The sequence below is a fragment of the Crocodylus porosus genome, unplaced genomic scaffold (assembly GCF_001723895.1).
Source record: "Crocodylus porosus isolate Cpor-Errol unplaced genomic scaffold, CroPor_comp1, whole genome shotgun sequence".
Taxonomy (NCBI): Eukaryota; Metazoa; Chordata; order Crocodylia; family Crocodylidae; genus Crocodylus; species Crocodylus porosus.
The window spans coordinates 18,001,752-18,022,040 of NW_017728925.1; the positions used below are offsets into that span (position 1 = coordinate 18,001,752).

Sequence of the window (20,289 nt, forward strand, 5' to 3'; positions counted from 1 at the left end):
CCCTCCCCCCCACCATATCCTTTCCTAATGAGAGGTAGTAAAATACAGAAGCAGCCATTGACTGTCTGGGGCAGCAGTTATGACTGTTTCCATCTCGGCTAAGAAGTTGTGGGAAGAACTCCCATTTCAGTCCACATGTAAAATAATGCACGACACCCATGCAGTTTACATGCACTCTCACATACTTATAACACTATTGCTACGCACGGACATTTTTATACCATCATTCTGAAACAGACTCAAGGCTCCACATGATCAGGCAAATGCTTAAAAAAAAAAAAAATGTTCTGCTGTGCCAGGTGCCTGGTTCAATGTACTTATAAACTTTTTAGACAATGAAATGAGGGCTGCCAAATGAACTGCAGACTGTGGCACCTTGAGGCAAAAAAGTGAAATTTATTAATGAATTTTCTTTCCTGCTCTCATGTTTGCTTGTAAAGATTAGAATGTAAAACAATCTTGTTGAGCTCCAAATTTCTTCCAACAATATTTTCAGTTCCCAACATGTATACACATTTTTATCCTCAGCTCCTAATTACAGCTTCTCTTTCCTTCTAAAAATTCATTTATCTCTTTCAGTAAAAAGAGCAGCAATAATATGTTGAACAATCCTGAAATAAATTTTGTCATGTAAAAAATTAATTACGCATTCCAAACCTGGTCACTGTAGTCCTCTGGGAATTGCCTCCGCACCTCAGGATCTGTAAATAATTGACAGATAATATTAATTGGCTTTGGATTAGTGAGCAAGCAGAGAATCACACATTAATATTTGATCAGAAGATGATAGCAGCCCTGGCAGGGGATCCAAGGAGGGCAGCTGAGGCTGCTATGTTGATAAGAGCAAGGAAGGACTCTTCAAGGCTCTCCCTTTACCCTCCTCCAGAAAGACAAAAAAAAAAAAAAAAGAAAAGAATAAAAAGACCTGATGCTAGTATTAACTTTAGGCTGTTACATAATGCAAAATCTTACCAGCTGCAAATTGCCCACTGCATGTGTTGCCAGAAACCTGTTTTCAAATATGCATTGACTTTTTTGTTTTAATCAGATACCTCATTTGGCCAACTACAGACACTGACTTGATAAACCACTATAGGAAATAGTTTTCAGTGAGACCAGATCACAGCTTTTTCAAGGCTAACTCAAACACATAGTGGGAGAGAAAGCATGCTCCTCAGAAAATGTATAAAAATATTTATCAACAATTTGAAAGGGCTAATTAAAGTATCCTTGGCCTTCTCTGCCCATGGGAAAACAAATGTTAAATGTTTCAGAATAGTACACACCAAGACAAAGGCACAGCCCTTATCCCTTCAGTGTCAATATAAATAATATGGCAGTGGAGCCTAATAAGAAATTATATTATGTTTAATTAGATTTGTTCAGAGACAACAAAATATCAGAAACAAAATAAATGTACATGGCATCATATTAACTATTCAAGGACACCAGTTTTTTCTATGGAGTACTGCCAAGTCACTCAAGTTCCACATTATCAGTACGTTCTTTAATTATAAAAAATAATAGATAAAATTAGATAACCAGAAAAAGCCTGTACTGTAATTTATTCAAAGTGATCAGTGCCTTACCAGCTTAACATTTGCAGAAAATCGTGATCCTTTTCAACTGTTTGAAGTTTGGCATGTTGGATACATTGTTACCAGATGCTTGACTTTTTATAAAATGTTTCCACAAGATTTGATCATTCTGGAGGGAGGGAGGTTTTGTAAACAATCTTTACTGCTCAATTATTGTTGTACTGCACTGGAGCTAATGCTAGAGGGGCAGAGAACTGTTTTGTGGCATATACACCATATACTTTTGCTTTCAAAACCAGTCCCCCACCCTAAATTTCTCACTGGCAAACTTTAATAATAAATTAGTTTCCCAGTGGTTTAATTTTAACAGATGCAAAATAGTCATTAAGATATGCTCACTTTTTAAAAATAATTAAAGACAGAATGAGAATATTTTTAAGAACCAGTTACAGCAATCTATGAGGTTAGATCTGCCACATGGTTATGTTTAGTTGATTTTAATATTTTGCTCTTAAATTGGATTTCAAATCTTGATAGGCAAGCAGAATTTATATGAAATTCAAAAGAAAGATCATCCATCAAAAAGGGAAAAAAGAGATAAAGATGGTATGTTTCTGTTAAGCCCCCAGTTTGGAGAGCTTCTCAGATCTGCATGCAAGTTTAATTCACTGCTAAGGGTCCAGTCATTGGCACGAATAGCTTTATCCATATAGGCTGGCCCTCCCTTCCCTTCCCCTCAACCTTCCAGTAGTGTTTGCAGAACCAAGTCTTAATGCAGCTTATGACATTACAGATCTGTTCCATACAAGTGAATACAATATCAAGATATCACAAGGTATTGAGAAAAAGCAGAATGCAGGAAGGCATATCCTCATAAGAACACTACATGGTTTAGTATCATAATTTAAAATGAGGGACCTTGTTAAGTATATAGATCTCTTTACCATCAAGTTAAACATTGCTTAATATTAGCAACGTTACAACCAAATTTCTCGTACTGCGTACAATTGCACTTCCACATTTTATATATTGACCACACAGCCAACAGTATTTGCCCTCAACTTAACTTCCCATGGATTCCCAAGCCACATTTTGCCCCAAGATAGTAAAAGAAAAAGTTACTAGCCAACCCAAGGTTCCAGTCAGACTTAAAGCTTGTGTACTGGTGACATCACTCATGTAGTCTTAGCGACTCACTGCTGCAAAGGACTCAAAAAGAGTACCTCTCCATCATTCAAGAGTCTTCAGCATCAGCCTTTTATACACCCTGAGGAAGCTATTCAGTATCATAAATCACCCTCCCTGGAATCATCTGTGCCACACAGCATGCTTCTGTTGCAAACTTGCTGGTAACTTTCATGCAATACATTTGCCATGGGACAAATAAAATTCGACTAGTTTCTTTTTTCTCCCCAGTCCATTGATATCTAAGAGGAGGTACGCCTCTGAGAAGTCAGCCTCATTAAGTGGTAAAGGAAAAAACAAAAGGGAAGGGGATGTGGGTTCATTTTAGTTTTTTTACAGCTAAAAACGATGGAGTAAGCAAGATCTTAGAAACAGCAACCAAAGGATTTTTTTAAGTGATCTTAATTATGTCTGTAGATGAGGCCAGCACAAAAATCTTTACCTTGATACAGCTACTCCTCGCTTAACATCGTAGTTACATTTTTGAAAAATGCAACTTAAAGCAAAACAGTGTTAAGCAAATCCAATTACGTCACAATAGTTACGTACTAGCAGGCGGCAGCCAAATAACCAAACACTGCATGACTTTAAATGGGTATGTTCTCTAATAGATCAGCGATGTAATAACGAAACAACATTAAATCGGGACGACATTAAGTGAGGAGTACCTTCATTTGACTTTTACAGAAACGTAGGTTTTTCTCTCCTCCCAAAAATTTTGTTTTCCCTTTCAGAAGTAGTTGGAAATAGCCTTAGACCTTTGCAAAGTACAAGTGACTTGGGGAGTTTATATGCAACTTTTTAAACGTCCATCAGCTTAGTGTCTCAAGAGGGCAAAAATCTGTTTTGTTGCAGATATGCCTGATTTGAATGAGACATGGTTTCCTGTGGTTTCACCATGGTAGTGCTGTTCTGCGTTCTGCAGTGCAAAGAGGGAGTTTGAATCCATGTATCAAACTAAATCCAGAATTGGCTCTGAGTGGTTGAGAAGAACTTTTCCAAACCCTATTCAGCATTGAACCCAACCAGCATGGACACAGAATTCAAGTCATGCAAAATATCAGCTTAGCTTTTGGTCACGCTGCTAGGCAGATTATTCAGTTTAATATTTTTCCCCCCTCCATTGGGAGCAAATGCGGATTTTGGAAAACAAGATTTCATATATTGGCAATGAACAGTACTTGTGTGTGCCTTTTACAGATGAAGATGCAAGATTATTGCCTGTTGGCCAACAAAGCCACTTTAGGGGGCAATATTATAAACCAAACCAAAAGAGATGACACATTTAATAATGTGCCCATCCTTTTAAAGAGGAAAAAAATATTGATTACAACAACACAGGATGGGCAGTAATAACGTTTTCCAATGGAGATCAATAGCATTAGGATTTTAGATTACAGTTTAAGTCACTTAAAATGGAAGATCTTGCAAATATGACCCATCTGGCATATTAATTCAAAATCAGTGAAGATGAAAGATGCACAATAAAATAATAAGTAATTATTCAACACTCATGTGTCAGAAACTACTGCACTAAAACCTCCAACATACTCTTTTCACCCCCGCCTTTTTTTTTATATAAATTCAAGCATCACCGATGTGACATTTAAAACATGTTACCTATGCTTCAAAATTTAAAATACATCTGCAACAAAAAAGTATTCCGCCTTCAGAAACTATTCCTGAAGTCCGTTAAAAGTCCTTTTCTTGTGAGAGAATATGAAGAAGAAACAAGTTGCATAATCAAGACCTTTAACACACAAATGTCAGAGTACTTCTGAATTATTTGCCTTAAAAACTATCCAGTATAGCAGTGATACAGGTACTTTGTGGGTTTATATTCTGTAATCTTCAGAAACTCTATAGTGTCTTCAGTGAGCTGGGTAAGAAGCAAGATATATGCTGCAAAAAAGTATTACACAAATACTGACAGTGAAGAGAGCTTATTGAAATCCAAAAATTATGGAGCTGAGCAGCTTCTGACTTGGACCCTATTTCCTAAATTTCCACTTGCATCAGCAAATTACAGCACACAGAAATTTGCTATTAAATAGCACGCGCTGCATCTTCTGGGCAGGTCTACACAGCTTTTAATCCCTATTTACCCCCAGACAATCAATTTTCTATCTTTTTTCATATGTTAAGAAATGTGTAAACCCTTGTCCTTTGAAATAGGTCTTTGAAATCGTCTTAGAGTGGAAATGAGAGGATTACCATATGGTTTGCTGAACCTGAGCAGTCTGAAGTTAACATGGTTGTTTGGCCAGGACTGAACAGGAGGGCTGCTGACTCCAGATTTAGCTTTTGCAATGTAGACTCTTTATATAGGTTGCATTATCCTGTATCATAAATTGCAGTTACAGCCTAGAAGAAGTTATGTTATAGCTACACAACTTGCACCCAATATGGTGTAACATCCCCATCCCTCAACCCATTTCCTGTGCTTCCATCCCAAATGCAAAACCTGCATACAAAAGCTAAAACATTCTTGTACTTTAGTCTGCAAAAAGCAACAAAGTCCCCCAGGAACTGCTAAAAGGGGGGGAGGTGGAATTTGGGATATTTACAAAGTACAATGAGTTTTGTTAATCTAAATAAAATTTATTTTTATTTAATTTTCTAACTCTTGTAAGTTGAATGGCATTTAAATTTCACCCAGGTTTTTGTTCACATGAAACTGGGTTTGAGCAGTATACTGAGATTTTCCTGCCTCATACCGATAATGATTCCGATCCTGGAGACCACTGCGAGTCCACCAGTTTTTAGGAAAACAGGTAGAAATAAGCATACAGCAGGAAATGCTAAGTAGCTTGCAGGATCAGGCACAATAAATTGCCAAGATGTCTATTAACAAAGACATTGCAATATACAGGTTCTATACACAGTCTGCTTTGCAGAACACACTTCCCTCTAACAGTACCAGCATGGCACATGTACAAAACCTGGCACCCTGCAGTTAAGAAAACCGCCTTTAAATTCTGTCTGGCAGCAATCCACTTGCGTGTCTGTATGTTTTTACAAGTACTCTATGCTTTAAGCTTGCGTCAGCTCCATTGCTTTGAGTTTTAAATGGTCTGGGAACATTTATTAAACATTTTCCAAATAAAGATGGAACAATACACAAGGGAAAAGCATACATCACATCAACCCCTTGTATCTGTACTTTAATTACTTTATCCATTATCCACTATCTCTACAACTCCCATTTGAAAGAAACTTCGGCTTGAGTGCTTAAACATATTGTTAGTGCATACACTGTTCCGATACCCAACCAACTGATTTTGAGTACTTAGAGAAAGCTGTACAAACATGCTAACAAATACCCCAACCACAGGTAACAAAATTTATGGAAGCAGCCTCTAAAGGCATTCATTTAAGTAAATCTCCATTTATCTAGACAAAAATATACCCTGAAATCATGGCAATGCTAAATTTAGAGATTAACTCAGCTACTTCATATCACTTAGGGTTTCAATCCTGATTTATTCTTTACTGGCCTCTCTCTCAAACCAATTCTTTATTTCCATATGGGACATTTTATATAAATCTGCAAGGATCTATTTAACCAACCTCCCTCCCAGCATATCTAGCATATTTAGCTAATTGTTTATAAAAATAATCTGATCTTGGAAACTATGCAACTGCAAAGCAATCCTATCCAAATTCTACACATCTGAATTGACATCATTCATAATAAAAGGCCTCTTGATAAAACATTACAAACTAACTCTTGCAAAGCAAACTTTAAACATTTCCCCGCATGTCAAATTTGACGACAGAATTGAAGTACTGAAATAGGCATGGCCCAATGCATCACGGGCACAGTACCCACAACAGCAATCCCCTCTAAACAAAGGAAACCAAGGATACTGAGACCACGAGATCAACTATGAAGGTCTACTTCCTCTACTGGTGTCTACAATATCTGCTCTGGGTTATATTTGGAACATAACTTGCTGTTCTCATTGTTGAATCCTACCTATAGTCAGGGGAGAAAGAAAACTTAGGACACACTGCCTATTGGCAAGTTGGTCCAGAGCAATTGCTTTTGCCTTCAAGGCAAAAAAAAAAAAAAAAAAAAAAGTAGCACAGCATACCAAGGTTAGCTGTAGCCCCACCTCTTCTCCAATAGTGTGTGCATTTATTCTGGTGCACAGTTGTTGTTTGTTAGGAGAGACCAAACAACAACTGCGCAGTGTACCTTTTTTTTTTTTGTCTGACTTGCTATAGAAGAGCTCTTTAAATGGTACACAACTTTCTATTTTTTTAAATAATTTTAAACGTAGACCAGTTTAAGAATTATTGTCTTTTATAAATAGTAAACATGTGCAATTTAAAAAAGCCACAAGCCTTCATTTTATTATTTTAGTCCAGTATAGAACTGATGCCGGAATAACTGAGAATAGGAAGGCAGCCTAACTGCACTGATATGCCCTTGTAGCATATTCCCATCCCATCAGCTGGAAAATTAAATTAGGTTACAGCATGGATTAACATTTAGGCTTGTGGGAAGGGGAAGGTAGTGTATTTAAACACCATAAAATTGAACAATGAAATTATATAGTTTACAGCTAATTCCAAAGTTCTGCATTTAGCTTTTGTTAAGCAAGGTTCTGAGAGGGTAGACAGTAATTATATTCATTGTTCATCAACTGTCCCTTCTTTATGAAGATACAAATAAAATAAGTGAAATACCATTAGTATTTCATTTGATATGCCTTGTGTTACATTCATGGATAATGTAACAGGATTTGTTCCATTAGAAAAAAAATCGAAATGAAGTATTAATCCTTTACATGATATTTGTAATTAATTTGTTATTCCACTGACATAAGAGAACAATTATTAAAAATACATGTATTTTTGGCAAGACAGCGCAATGGCACATCATAAGGTAAATACTCCATGGGGGATGATTTATATCAATTTAGTGTTTACTGTTAATTCATTCATAAAGATACAGTCATGATGAAGGAAATCTTTTCTTTTGAAGGGGGGGGGGGTGTGTGTGTGTGTGCGTGTGTGTGTGCGCACACGTATGTTAATACCACTGCAATGTTTTCTTACTTGTTATTCCCTGGAATGGGGCATCCATGCAAATAGTTGTGTATAGCAACTCCAAAGGTCTTATTTTGGCTAGCTCAACGTCTGTGACTAGTGGCTGCTTTCCGTGAAAGCTGCATCTCCTGGTGAGTGTGTTGCAGTCTACTCTGAACAAAACGTTTAGTAGGAAATGTAATTTTATATAAAGCGGAAACGCTTTTAAAGTTTAATACAAATTCAGGGAGTACAATAAGCTTTCTTTCTTAGCGCAGTAGTGGAAACTGAACCTTCTAACATTGGTATGCAGCCTTTCATTTAATTGCATCATTCATATATTCCCTGGTGCTGGGTAAGACTAAACTGCAATAATCTGTTGCTCTGCACCCATTGAGGCACTGAATGTCTGGACTCGCTCTGGTCTTTGGACTCTGTCTCAATGGTCTAAAGGCAGGATGGTAGGTCTTGGGCAGCCTCCACTCCACCATACCATTGCCTTGGTCTACATGCTGAAGGTCTTGGTGTGATGGTCGCATAGACCTCTTATACATACACCATAGGCCAGAGGACTGATGGTTGCCGAGATTCTTTCCCATTCAAGTTTGATGCTTCAGAATAGCTATTAGCACTGCATTTAATTTTACAACCTATTATTATTTGCATGCAAGTATTTTTAAGGGAAAATGTATAATGTTTGCTTAATTTAAACATTCTTAGATATGTAGCTTGGATCTTTAATGACCTGCAGCTTTATTTTCCTTAGTTATTTTTTCAGAGATAACTTAGGTATAGTATGTTTGACTTGGGTCATTTGGCTGATACAGAGGTGTGCATTACTACTTGAAGTTGTACATACTAAGGAAAATGCTTTGCTTTAACAAAGGCTTAGTAAGAAATGTGACCTGACTCTGTTCTGTTGTAAACATTGTATACCATTATTTTGCATTCAAGGAACTTGAAGCCTCAGGCATATCTCAGCTTTTTGGAGTCTGTGTAAATAATTTATTGCGCTTCTCCAGTAAAACTTGGCTAAAATCTTACTCTACTTTCTATAAATGAAAACTGATCTTGTGAGGTCCCTTCCAGCCCTAATTTCTATGAAATGAGAAAAGTAAGGATACCTTACAGGTAGAAGGTGTTTTGGAAACTAACTTTCCCCTTGTTTTTTGTCTGTGGGACATGTTTGACCATCAACTCTGATGAAACTGATCTCAGGCATTTTTCTGTGGGACTACACCATTTCATAAAGCATGCATTTACCATTGGATTTTTTTAAAGTTGTTAATTGTCTATTACATTTTCTTGATGCCTTTTAATATTGTAAACATTTAAAAAAAATGCTTTTCTACTTCTCACAGGGTTGTAGATTGTAGCCGTGTTGGTCTAAGGACATAGGCAGACAAGGTTCTTTGCGTGTTTAGCAAAAGAGTAAAATATATAATTGAATATTGATTTTGAATGGGATCCCTTTAAAAAAGAAGGTAAGAAAAAAGTCTGAGTTATCCTACCAAGCTTTCAGTGACATGTGACAGTTGTGTCTGTGAACACATTGAGATTTCTAGGCCTACCAGAACTTGTAGGTTGGCTGAAGCCTTTCTTAGATTGTTTTTTTCCTAGGCCCCTTTGAAGAGCCCAGGATAGTCATTTGGTACATATAAATTTCTCAGTGACTGAAACACTGATAATCCTCAGACTTTGTTCACCACAGTTCAGTTGGGGTTGAGATAAAAGAATTTCAGGGTCTACATGATATACCATGCTGTTGCCAGCAAATTCATTCCAATGTCTGTAATTTGAAGGGAGGTTTGGGGATTGCCTTAGTCCTGCTTATGCAGGGTTAGAATCAAGAAATTTTAGAAGTGTTAATTAAATGTAGGTCCACTCAAAATCCTAACTCAAAAATACAGTAATCATTGCCATGTGGGAAGGCCTTCCCTCCCCACCCCCTGCCTGGCTCTCACCCATTGACTCCTCAATCTACATTTTCAGTGACTACCTGTCTTGTATGCATACCAGACCAGGCTCTGGTTTCTTTACTTTTCATTCTATCCAGGAAGAGCACACACCAACTGCTGAAACTTCCTTAGCCTGACGAAGGGTTTTTGAACCCCAAAGCTTGCTTAATAACTGTTTTCCAACTATGCAAGTTGGTCTAATAAAAGAGATCAGATTCACTCAAAGAACCTTGTCTGCCTTTGTCCTTAGACCAACACGGTTACAACCTACACCCCTGTGAGATGTAGAAAAGCATTTTTTAAAACGTTTACAATATTAAAAGGCATAGAGAAAATGTAACAGACAATTAACAACTTTAAAAAATCCAACGGTAAAAGCATGCTTTATGAAATACAAGATATAAACGATAAATACTTTTTCAGCACCATAATGCAACCCTTTCAAAGTAAACAGCTGAAGTTATAGAAATGTTTACTACCAGAACTTCTAATCCATGGGTGCAGGAGGATTCAAGATATGAAAGCACAACCCACCTGAGGACAGCAAGCAACAGACCCATTCATGTACCACAACTCTTCAAACTAACTTTCTACCCTTCAGACATAATCTGCATCTATGTGACTATTTATGCATAAACAGCAGACACTGACCTATTGTTTTTAGTTGTTCAAGTTGTTATGAATGTAGTACAGTTACCAATTAAGTGAACCAACAAGTACTACGTACATCAGCTGTTGGACAAATAATGAGTCCATTGACATTCATGCAATAAAATCTGAGGGTTGGGAGGTCCCTTTCCCCCCTCCCCCAAAAAAGTTTGGGAGACAAAGTATTTCCCTGCAAGTGCCAAAAAGCTTACTGATGACTTGAAAATGCTTTTCACCACCATAATAATTCATCTATAAACAGCATATAAAAAGATTACAAGTCATACAGGAAGTTATGTTGCACATGGTCAACTACAACAATCCAAAAGTGGGAAATATGGAGAAGACAAATAATAAGAAAGGACAGAGAAGAAGGACTGAGATGCAGGGAATTCAAAGGAAACATTCAGAATTAAGCACACTTGTACAATTTCAGAAGCTTCCAAACAATTCCTGGAAATTAATATTATTGGACAGAAGAATAGGATTTTGAGGTACATTTTTTTTTTTTTTAGCTTAGAACCAATTGTGGTAAGTTCTAATTTAAGTTGCAGCTTTGTCATGACATCTTACAATCTTAAAATTGGTTTATCAGGGAATATGATCATGAATCTACTTCGTGTGTGTGTGTGTGTGTGTGCGCGCGTGCGCTGAAAAAGTAATTATTGTGCCATTATTCATATGATATCAAAGATGTTCCGTTTCCACAAATTTACAAAAACAGTTAGTTTTAAGGAATGCACTGATGTACATAACACAAATTCATGAGGTTCTCACTAAAGAAAACCTAGTGTCCATAATTTAAATCTAGAACATACTGGAGCATCTGGCAAGATTCAAGGCAGACTTGTTTACACATAAAATTATAGAAGCAATATAAACATCAACACATTTATATTTTAAAGTATTACATTTTTAGGGTGTTTTCAGGTGCTGTTAGAACTACAATAAGTTCACTTTAAGTAAATGTCAACAGAAACCAAAGCTGGAGAAAGCACAATGCAATAGGAAGCTATCAATTTAATTTTTCTCAAGAGAAGAACTGCAACAGTAGTGTTATTGGAGCAATTCACTGCAGGTAGATTACACTTTTTGCCTGGGCCTGATACTGAAAGGACTTGATGCACTGCATCTTTGCAGGATCCTTAGACTAAGGCAAGAATAATGAAGGGCTTCTGTACTGGCAGAAAGTTTGTTTTTGATTGAAGACTATCAGGAACAAGTATATGAATCATTCAAGGTTACGGTAAGATAGTTAAAGAACTTTCACCTGTCATGTCTTATTTCCTTCAATTACTATGAAAAGCCAAGGTCCACCACGGAGACCACTGAATGGAGAGAGCATTTTCACTGTAAATTCTCTTCTCTCACAATGACAGACAAAAGAGAAACCTGTTACAGACAACAGTATCGCAAGTGCTGCCCCTCACTTTCAGTACATTGAAGGATTTTGGGTACAAAGCTAAATCTCTCAGATCAATTTTCCAACACATGAACCAGTCCATGCACAGCACACTTTAATGTGAAGACCCTAAAAAGGTGCACCTGCACCACTTCTAGCATCAGGAGCAGATTTTCTACCTGGGAGTACCTGCTCATGCATACTTAAAATATTATGAACAGAATCTAGAACATACAGAACTAACTCTCTTGATAAGAAAATAGGAAAGCTCTGATTAACTTTTATTCAGAGAAAAAACGTTTTTTAGTAGTTTCAGGCTGCTTGGTATTTTTAATCCACCTAATGCCAATTTATGTCCTCCAGGCTACAAATTATCAAAAGTAAACAAAAACTGTAGCTCTTCAGCATCAGGACTATTGGTCATAATGAACTACTTGCCCACTCAAAAGCCCAAAGACAACAGACTTCACCAAGAGCAGGTCAAGTGCAAACAGCTAAAAAGAAGAAAAAAAAAAAAAGTGTCAAGACAGTGTTGGGTAAAAGCACTGAAATGACGAATTTATGAGAATAGCTTTATCACTGGATTAAAGATGATACATTGTTGATGGTAATGGTGATGAATCTCACATTCAAGAGCTATTTGTCACTTCAGATCATCTTAAAGAGTAGTGCCAGGTTCAGCAAAAATCAATCTTCAGTGCTAGTCACAATTCAGGAAAAAGGTGAACAATACTTGCCTGAAGTGAAGCAATACAGGTGGGTTTCCTTTCTATCTCAACTTCTGTTATTTCACTCATATAAAAAAACATTTTGAAAAAAATGTGTTTCAGTGTAGAAGACTTGTTCTCTGCCCAATGCAAACAAATTGGAATTTAGAAGGGATCAGGCATCATCTGCTCAGTTTGAAATTTAAGGCCAACTTCTTTATCTAGAAGTAGTAGTAGAGGATCTGCAGCCCTGGAGCAGTTAAAATAAAAGCCCAGTTTGAATACTAAATTCACAACTAGAAAAGGAGTCACAGCCCCAAATAAAAGATAATACAGTAGGGCTAAAAAAAAAAAAAAAAAAAGGACAAAGTAAAACAAAGATTTTTCAAGCAACATTTCAAAAATATTTTCAACCATTTTTTTACTGAGGTCTTTCAAAGTCACTAATCTATTGCATGAAAGAAATTAGCTGGTAGCTCCAAGTAAATATTAAAATATGGACTTGAAAGATTCAATAATTGTGTCCCAGATAACTTAAAGGAACACACTTAAGTTTCACAGTCACTGTTTGCCAAGCAAGTGTGTAAACTGCACCACAGTCCCCTGGGGGGAGGGTGTAAACATTCAGCTGTTTGTTGAGTTGTATATTTGAGAGGGTCTTCCTCTCCTGCCCCCAGCCCTTTGTTACACAAGTCTATCAACTTCTTTAGAAATAAAAACTAGCGCCAAAAATTAAGAAAGGTTGAACATCTTTTAATTCAATACTCAGGAAACCCACAAAACAACTTCCATAAAGGAAAAAGGAAGCCATGTTTTGAAAATGTGAAAAAATATATCTTAAAAACATTTCCATGTTTTCTCCACCATTAAAAATTAATGTAGATATTCAACAGAAGTATGATTTCCAGAGAGGAAAAAAATATTTCAGAAGCTTTCCAATTTCTGTTTATCCAATCTATTTTCTTACAACCTTCTCACCAGTATATAAAAGTTAATGGAGATGTGTTTTAAATGTGCAGGCCATGAATAGTGATGTTCATTCCTCTCCTGGCTCTTTGTATTTATACTTCCAGACAACAAAGTTGCCTGGTGACGGCCTATTCAGTCCAAGAGCAGCTGGCAAAGCCTCCCTTGTCCTGACAATGTTGGGTGAAGTAGTTAACCAATATTTCATGCTATCATTTAAGTGTGACAGGTCATGGCTGCTGGTGCCTCAAAGGGCTGCAGTTACATGATAAACCCGATTTTCCTAAAAAAGTCACAGGAGGAAAAAATATACAACAGTATTACCTGCATCCAACAGGCAGCAAAATTAATCTAAACAGGGTTAGTGAATCTTCTAGTGTGACAACAGTGGACACAGGCAGGTGGTAATATAAACCACTTTGGTTCACATTTACAGAATGCAAAGTCTCAACCCACACAAAAAAGCCCATAGGGAGTTGGGCCTTGACATTTTTACAAGAAACACTCACCACCTTTTATATTTAACAAGACATGCATTTTAAGTGGGTTTTGTGTCCATATCTACTTTCTAAAGAGTACCACTTCTGCCAACGATTTAACATGTAGACAATTCAAATTTTCCAAGCCAATAAGAGCAAAAATAAAGAATAACTATTTGATACAAAGTTTATAGCCAACCTATTCCATACAAGTACTTTGGCAGGTTAAGAAGTACTTTTATTTTTTTTAAACCTCATATAATAATACATATATACACATATACATACTTTCACAGCAATCACCTACATTACAAAGAAGCTAAGGGAATTCCTAAGTAAAATATTTTCCATCTTACCTCAATGGGCTTGCCCTTATGAGAATAACTGTGTGTCAAATTTTAACAATTAAAATGTGTTTAATTTTAACAATTAAAAAAGCTTTTAAAATGTTTATACTTTTTGCTTTTGGTTTTAATGGTTTAAAACCATTTTGACTTGCTAATTTATTACGTTTTCCATATTTTATGGCATATTTTACAATCAGGATCTCTCTTATAGATGGCATAAAATAAAACTGCCATTTCTAAAATTCATCAAGCATAGTAAATTCAATTAGACAAGCTATTAGGCTTTCTTCAAATACATACAAGTATTGTATTGTAGGAATATATTCATTGTTACATAGGTTGTCACATTTCAGGTTTAATATGAACTGACTCAAAAAGAACTTGGAACAAAAGTGTCCTAGCCAACCAGCAGCTCTTGAAGTGTTGTACTAAAAAAAACATTACTCCCAACATTCATACAATTGTATAAGCCATGCGGAGAATAACTTCTTTGTTAATGAGCAACAATGCACATTGATTTCCAAAGTCCAAGAGATGCACAGTCCAAAACATTAAAACAACTGCTAACCATTGTACTGTCAATATCAATGGATGAAGAGTCTGAAAACAGATATTTAATATTTCAGAATTTACATGTGCTGCTTTCTTTGAGCATTCCCTCTCACCCAGACATTCCCCTCACCTGAGCAGACTACACTTAGTATAGTAGCTCTAACAGAAATTCTTTTGAATGGCTACATCCTTCCAATAGAAAAGTATGAAGTACTATTTTCAGAACTTTGTTTTGGCGACTGTGAAACGCCATGCCACTTTGTTTTGATAAAACACTAAATCAGTAATTCATTATGAAGCTCTGCCTGCTGTATCCACAGAAACTTGAATATTTCCAGATGCAATATGCACTGTAACACTAGCATTATCTACAGATTCACCTTCCATTCAAAAAAAAGAAAAGAAAAAGAAACCCAAGAAATTCTGACCAGCTGTTATCTGTAAATCACTGCACCATAATATTCTAACCAGGAATGTCACAGATACAGCCTGTGGACCAAACCCACAAAGCAGAGCCAGTCTGGGCCACACACTGCACATGGTGTGCAGGGGCAGATCCAAGAAAGGATGCACATGGTACCTGCACCAGACCGGCCCCCATGCTGGATTTGGTGCATGAGGCCAACCTGTGGGCCCAGTCCAGCCCACAGACCAGCCCTGTGCTGCTCATCTCGCCAACAGGGCTTCATTAAGTTTGCTACCCCTGCTATAAATTAATAGCTTCCTGAACTATAGGGCTATGTACTTTAGTGTAGAAAATAGTTATATAGAGAGTAACATTTTTATTAAGATAGTATACCAGAACATTATAAAGTCTAATAAATAAGCTACTAGAGAAAAGATAGATAACTGCCACACCATGCAGCATCCATTAGCTCTCTCAAAAACTAGATTTTGTGACTCAAGTGAACAAAGAGATAAGCAGCAGATAGATTATTTCCAATTCTGTTAACCACTTTAAGCCTTGCCAGGATTTGAGTCACTCTTTGGAGGCACATGCCACGCTCCATTATCTGAATAAAAGCACCTAGGTATGTACACCCGAATTGCTCTGAGGCATCTCTTGGGTCTCTCCATGAACTCTGTGAGGATGCTAGATGCCTAAGCAGCTCACTTTGATCTGCTCAAGGATTAGGCAGAGCAATGTGTAAGCCTAGGCACATAGCGAGAGCATCAGAATCCTGGCCTCCTTGTCCAGAGTAGAAAGAACCTTTGCTTAGAAATGTTATCCATACAAACCTCTACATAGATTAAACTTAACAGAACTCATTCTGTAGAACCAGAATTATAAAAGAAAGGTGACGATGCTGAACCAGCTCATCTGTCCCTTCTTTAAATGTCAAGCCAGCCACTTTCTACTTTCTTTGTACTCATAATAGTTGGTTGTGTCTTCATAGCTGTATAACCCCTCCACTGTTCATAAGGGATATAGCTTGTGCAGGTTCTTCATCTTATCAAAAGAATCTAGTGCTGATATTCAAATGTAAAAACCATGTTCAAGTACACAATTAATCAAATTACATCCATAGTGATACTCATTAATATATTTGAGACATTTACTTTGCTGAATGCAGAAAAGTGGCACATCCAATACACAACAGGAACCAAACGTTCTGAATGGAGAGGCACTATAAAATATACAATGTACTCTATAAAATAAAAATGATTCTATAAACAAGTGGGAGAATTATGTGCACTTGCGCGCACATAAGCATGCACAATGACTCCATTACAATTTTCCCATGTTTTGGTTTTGGTTAGCATATTACTAGATTTACTTCAAGCTGTCAAGAAGCAAGAAAAAGAGATACTGTATATTTCCTCTCCGTTTAGGTTTTTTTGCATCTTCCGGTTCTCTTTATAGCCCCTTTTTGCCAAATGAAAAATAGTGTCCTGAATGCTTTGGGGTTTTGGTTAAATCAGTCATTTAGAGACTGCTCTATGAAATTCACCCAGAGAGTCATGGTGAAACTGTGAACTGAACCTACAACTTTTGCCCCAGTGCCCTGCCTCAATCAGAAAACCACACATCCTTCTCATTTAACATCAACCAACTGCTTTGTTTTGTCGAATTTGAAACAAAAATGAAAGATCTTATTTGTGATAAAACAAAACTACTTTAGTTAGTTTGAAGAGATTACCCCTGAATCAAGCTATCAATGCATGCAACAAACAGTCTGGCAGAGGAAAAGCCCTTTTAGCAGAAAAACAACCTGACAAAAATGCAGAGACCTGAGGAGTCACTTTTCAGTAGACTGCACAGAGTACGTTCCTTTGCAAGGCAGAAGTAACAGAACAAAATTCACTTTAACCATTATTAGTCCTCATATAAAAAATTAAATTGAGATTACTAGAACATGTGAAAGAACAGTTTTGTTCTTAAAGCACAAGGGCTAATGCAAAACCAAAAATTCACGGTTTTCACAGCACGCCACTTGAGATAAATTAAGTGTCTGCTGGAATGCAGTTGGTAATAAATACAATATAGTTTCTCTGTAATACATGGAATTTGATCCATTTATACATAATAATCTGCAGAAGACAACCACATTCAGATACATCATCCCACTGGAGACACCACTCAAGAAATCTTGGCCACAATATTACTCTTTATAATAATTTATGCATCTTTGGAGACTTTTATCTAAAACAGCAAATGCTACTGAATAAGTCGATGGTATCAGACGGTTCTAAGAGAGCACTACCTTTCTAATTCAGCTGCTGACTACTAATACTTAAAATATTTAATATCATTTTTTTAAATAACATTATTATTTTTCTGATTTATCTCACTTCTTGTAACTTGTATCCTCAGTATTTTATTTAGTCTTTTAGTTAGCCTTTGAATCAAATGACATTTCCCAACACACAGAAGTTCATACTAATGTTGCCCCATTTGCTTATCAAATGCAATGAAATACAAAAAGGAAAATATCATTAATTTGAGCTACAGAGATAACATACACTTTTTTAAAGATAAGCCTCAAAACAGAAGAGGTATTGTTGAGCTGTCATAATAATCCTACAAGTTAGGATTGATAGACAACATTAAGCAAAAAGGGAAGGCAAAATGTAAAATTAGAAAAGTATTCAGAATACTGTCCCAGGAAGAGTTCCCCAGTCAACACATCTGACTCCATTATGAAACTGAGTCTCTCATGAAAAATATTTAAGTCTTAGGACTGAAAAATTTCCCACTTCGAAGAATACACCTCATCTTTTTATACTCACTACTGTGATTAACTAAATAGAAAATAAGGAAGAGCTCAGCTACTTAGCATGATATGTCTTTGGGGTAAAAGTTCACCAACGGGGCAGTATCAAACAGGAACGAGAACATTGGGTCTGTTTACATTTGTATTATTGCCCTATCTTGTATATATTATGCTTTCAGCCAGAGTTAACAAAAGATAGCTTTATGCTATAACTGGCACTGTATTATAGCAAGACTTTCTAAATAAGGTAGCATAGCACATATTTAGCCAACACTCTCAGCTTGATTAGTTTTCTTTTTGAAAAAAGAAGAAAGCAGCTTGATGCTGTTCAACCCAACTGGGCAAAAATCATCTTACTATATACTGTAAGCACAAGAAGTTGTCAGCTCATCTTCATTTACCTTCTGTAGACGAAGCATTGATCTCAACTGTTTTTTTAAAGCAAAACCATAAGTGCATTTAAGATGTTTTTGGAATGCTGTGCGATTCATGGTAACATACAGCCAAAGCAAGCTATTCCATAGCTAGTTGCTCCTTGTCCAAGGACATGCCATGTTAAGTTACTAAAAGTCTTGCTACAACATAAAAAATAGTACATTTGCTTGTCTATAACTTATGCAGATTATTACTAAATAGTTAACCACCACTACCAATCAAATCCAAACCCTTAAAAATCAACTGTTCATTTATAATTACTACAGTATATTATTAATAATAGTAACAATATAGTATACCACACTATTACTATTTCTAATAACTATGTAAAAATGGTCTTCTTAACCAACTTGAACTCAACATTTATTTTTAGTCAAACCTGATAAAAGTAGTGCAAACCTACTTTAAAAACATCAGAATTAGCCAAGTTGTACCTACAGATATGGGGACAGAGCACTTTTTTTTTTTTTTTTTTCCGGGCGGGGGGGGGAAAAGAGGTCTATGGTATGGAGCTGTTTGAAGTGTTAGGGATACCCCCCACAAAATAGACTGACTGCAGCTGAGGTGACCAAAAGGAAATACCATCACATAAATGACATGTGTGCCATTATATATTTCAGTTTGCTACTATAGGCTTTTTTCTGTCAAGAGCATTTCAGCTACTGCCTTCCCCTGCCTCCCCAACCCAAAAAGCATTCCTTAATTTGATCCTGTGGCTGACTTTTTATGTCCCACCTCTTTTACATTCATGCTGTTTATGTTCTCACCATTAAGTATAAGGCTTTATATTTACAAATATTCAAAGTCCAAATTACTTGCAGATCACTGGTCATGCTACACTTCTGTTTCCCATCTGCCCTCCTGTGTTTACCATCCCCTCAAATTCATGAGTTCAGCAACTCATATCATGGTTGAATGTACAAAAAAAAAGGAAATTCAACAAAGGCATCTTAAAATTTAAGTTCCTGAGAAATACTAGCACTGTAGGATGCTGGACAGCTATTCTATGGCTTATCCCAGAAAAGAACATGTACAGGCATTCACTCTCCCAGAAGAAACTCTCCTGGGAGTAATTTAACCCTGGCTGTTCCCAGGTTATTTTCCTTCTGAAGTGGCCTTTTTTCCTCTGGGGAAAAGAATCTTGAATCTCTCTACAATTGTGGATTCTCCTGCTGCTCTCCTAAGGGCAGAAACTCTCCTAGGGAAGACTGAATGTCTTTATACAGCCTAAGGTGCAATGCAATGCCATGCAGAGATACCCAAGATAGCTCAAATCTGGAAGGAGTGCAAGCACCTTAGCACTTTACTCTGCTTAGGTTAATATACCCTCTTTCTCAACAGAGTTAATTAGCCTGGTCTGTTCAGAATACCACATTAGTATAGGGGCACTGGTTGTAGCTGTGTTCGTCTAAGGACGTAGGCAGACAAGGTTCTTTGGGTAAATCAAATATATGTTATTAGACCAACCAAAACAGTTGGTAAATTCTTCTTTGCAAGCTTTTGGGTATAAAATACCCTTCTTCAGGCAGATGGAATGTTTGCAGTTGTCTTGTGCTCTTCCTGGATGTGATAGGATAGAAGCCAGAGGCCAGTATGAAAGAATGCCAGTCATTTTCAGTCACTGAATTTTCAGTGACTGGCATTCTTGCATGCCAACCTCTGGCTTCTGACCGATCACACCCGGGAAGAGCACAAACCAACTGCAGGTGCTTCCTCTGCCTGAAGAACTCTGTTTGTACCCAAAAGCTTGCAATGAATCTTTCCAACTATTTTTCTTACCATGTGACCTAGTCTAACAAACCTCACTTGGGTTCAGTCCA

General features: G+C 36.8%; 1 protein-coding gene across 4 annotated transcripts in view; it reads right to left on the reverse strand.

The window, feature by feature from the left end:
• DENND1A (DENN domain containing 1A) overlaps positions 1-20,289 on the reverse strand; it is a 284,733-nt gene that overhangs the window by 223,482 nt on the left and 40,962 nt on the right. For all 4 annotated transcript variants that reach the window (XM_019541012.1, XM_019541015.1, XM_019541013.1 and 1 more), the window contains exon 3: positions 658-701. In XM_019541012.1, coding sequence (XP_019396557.1) covers positions 658-701 — 44 coding nt within the window. The remainder of the gene's footprint in view (positions 1-657; positions 702-20,289) is intronic.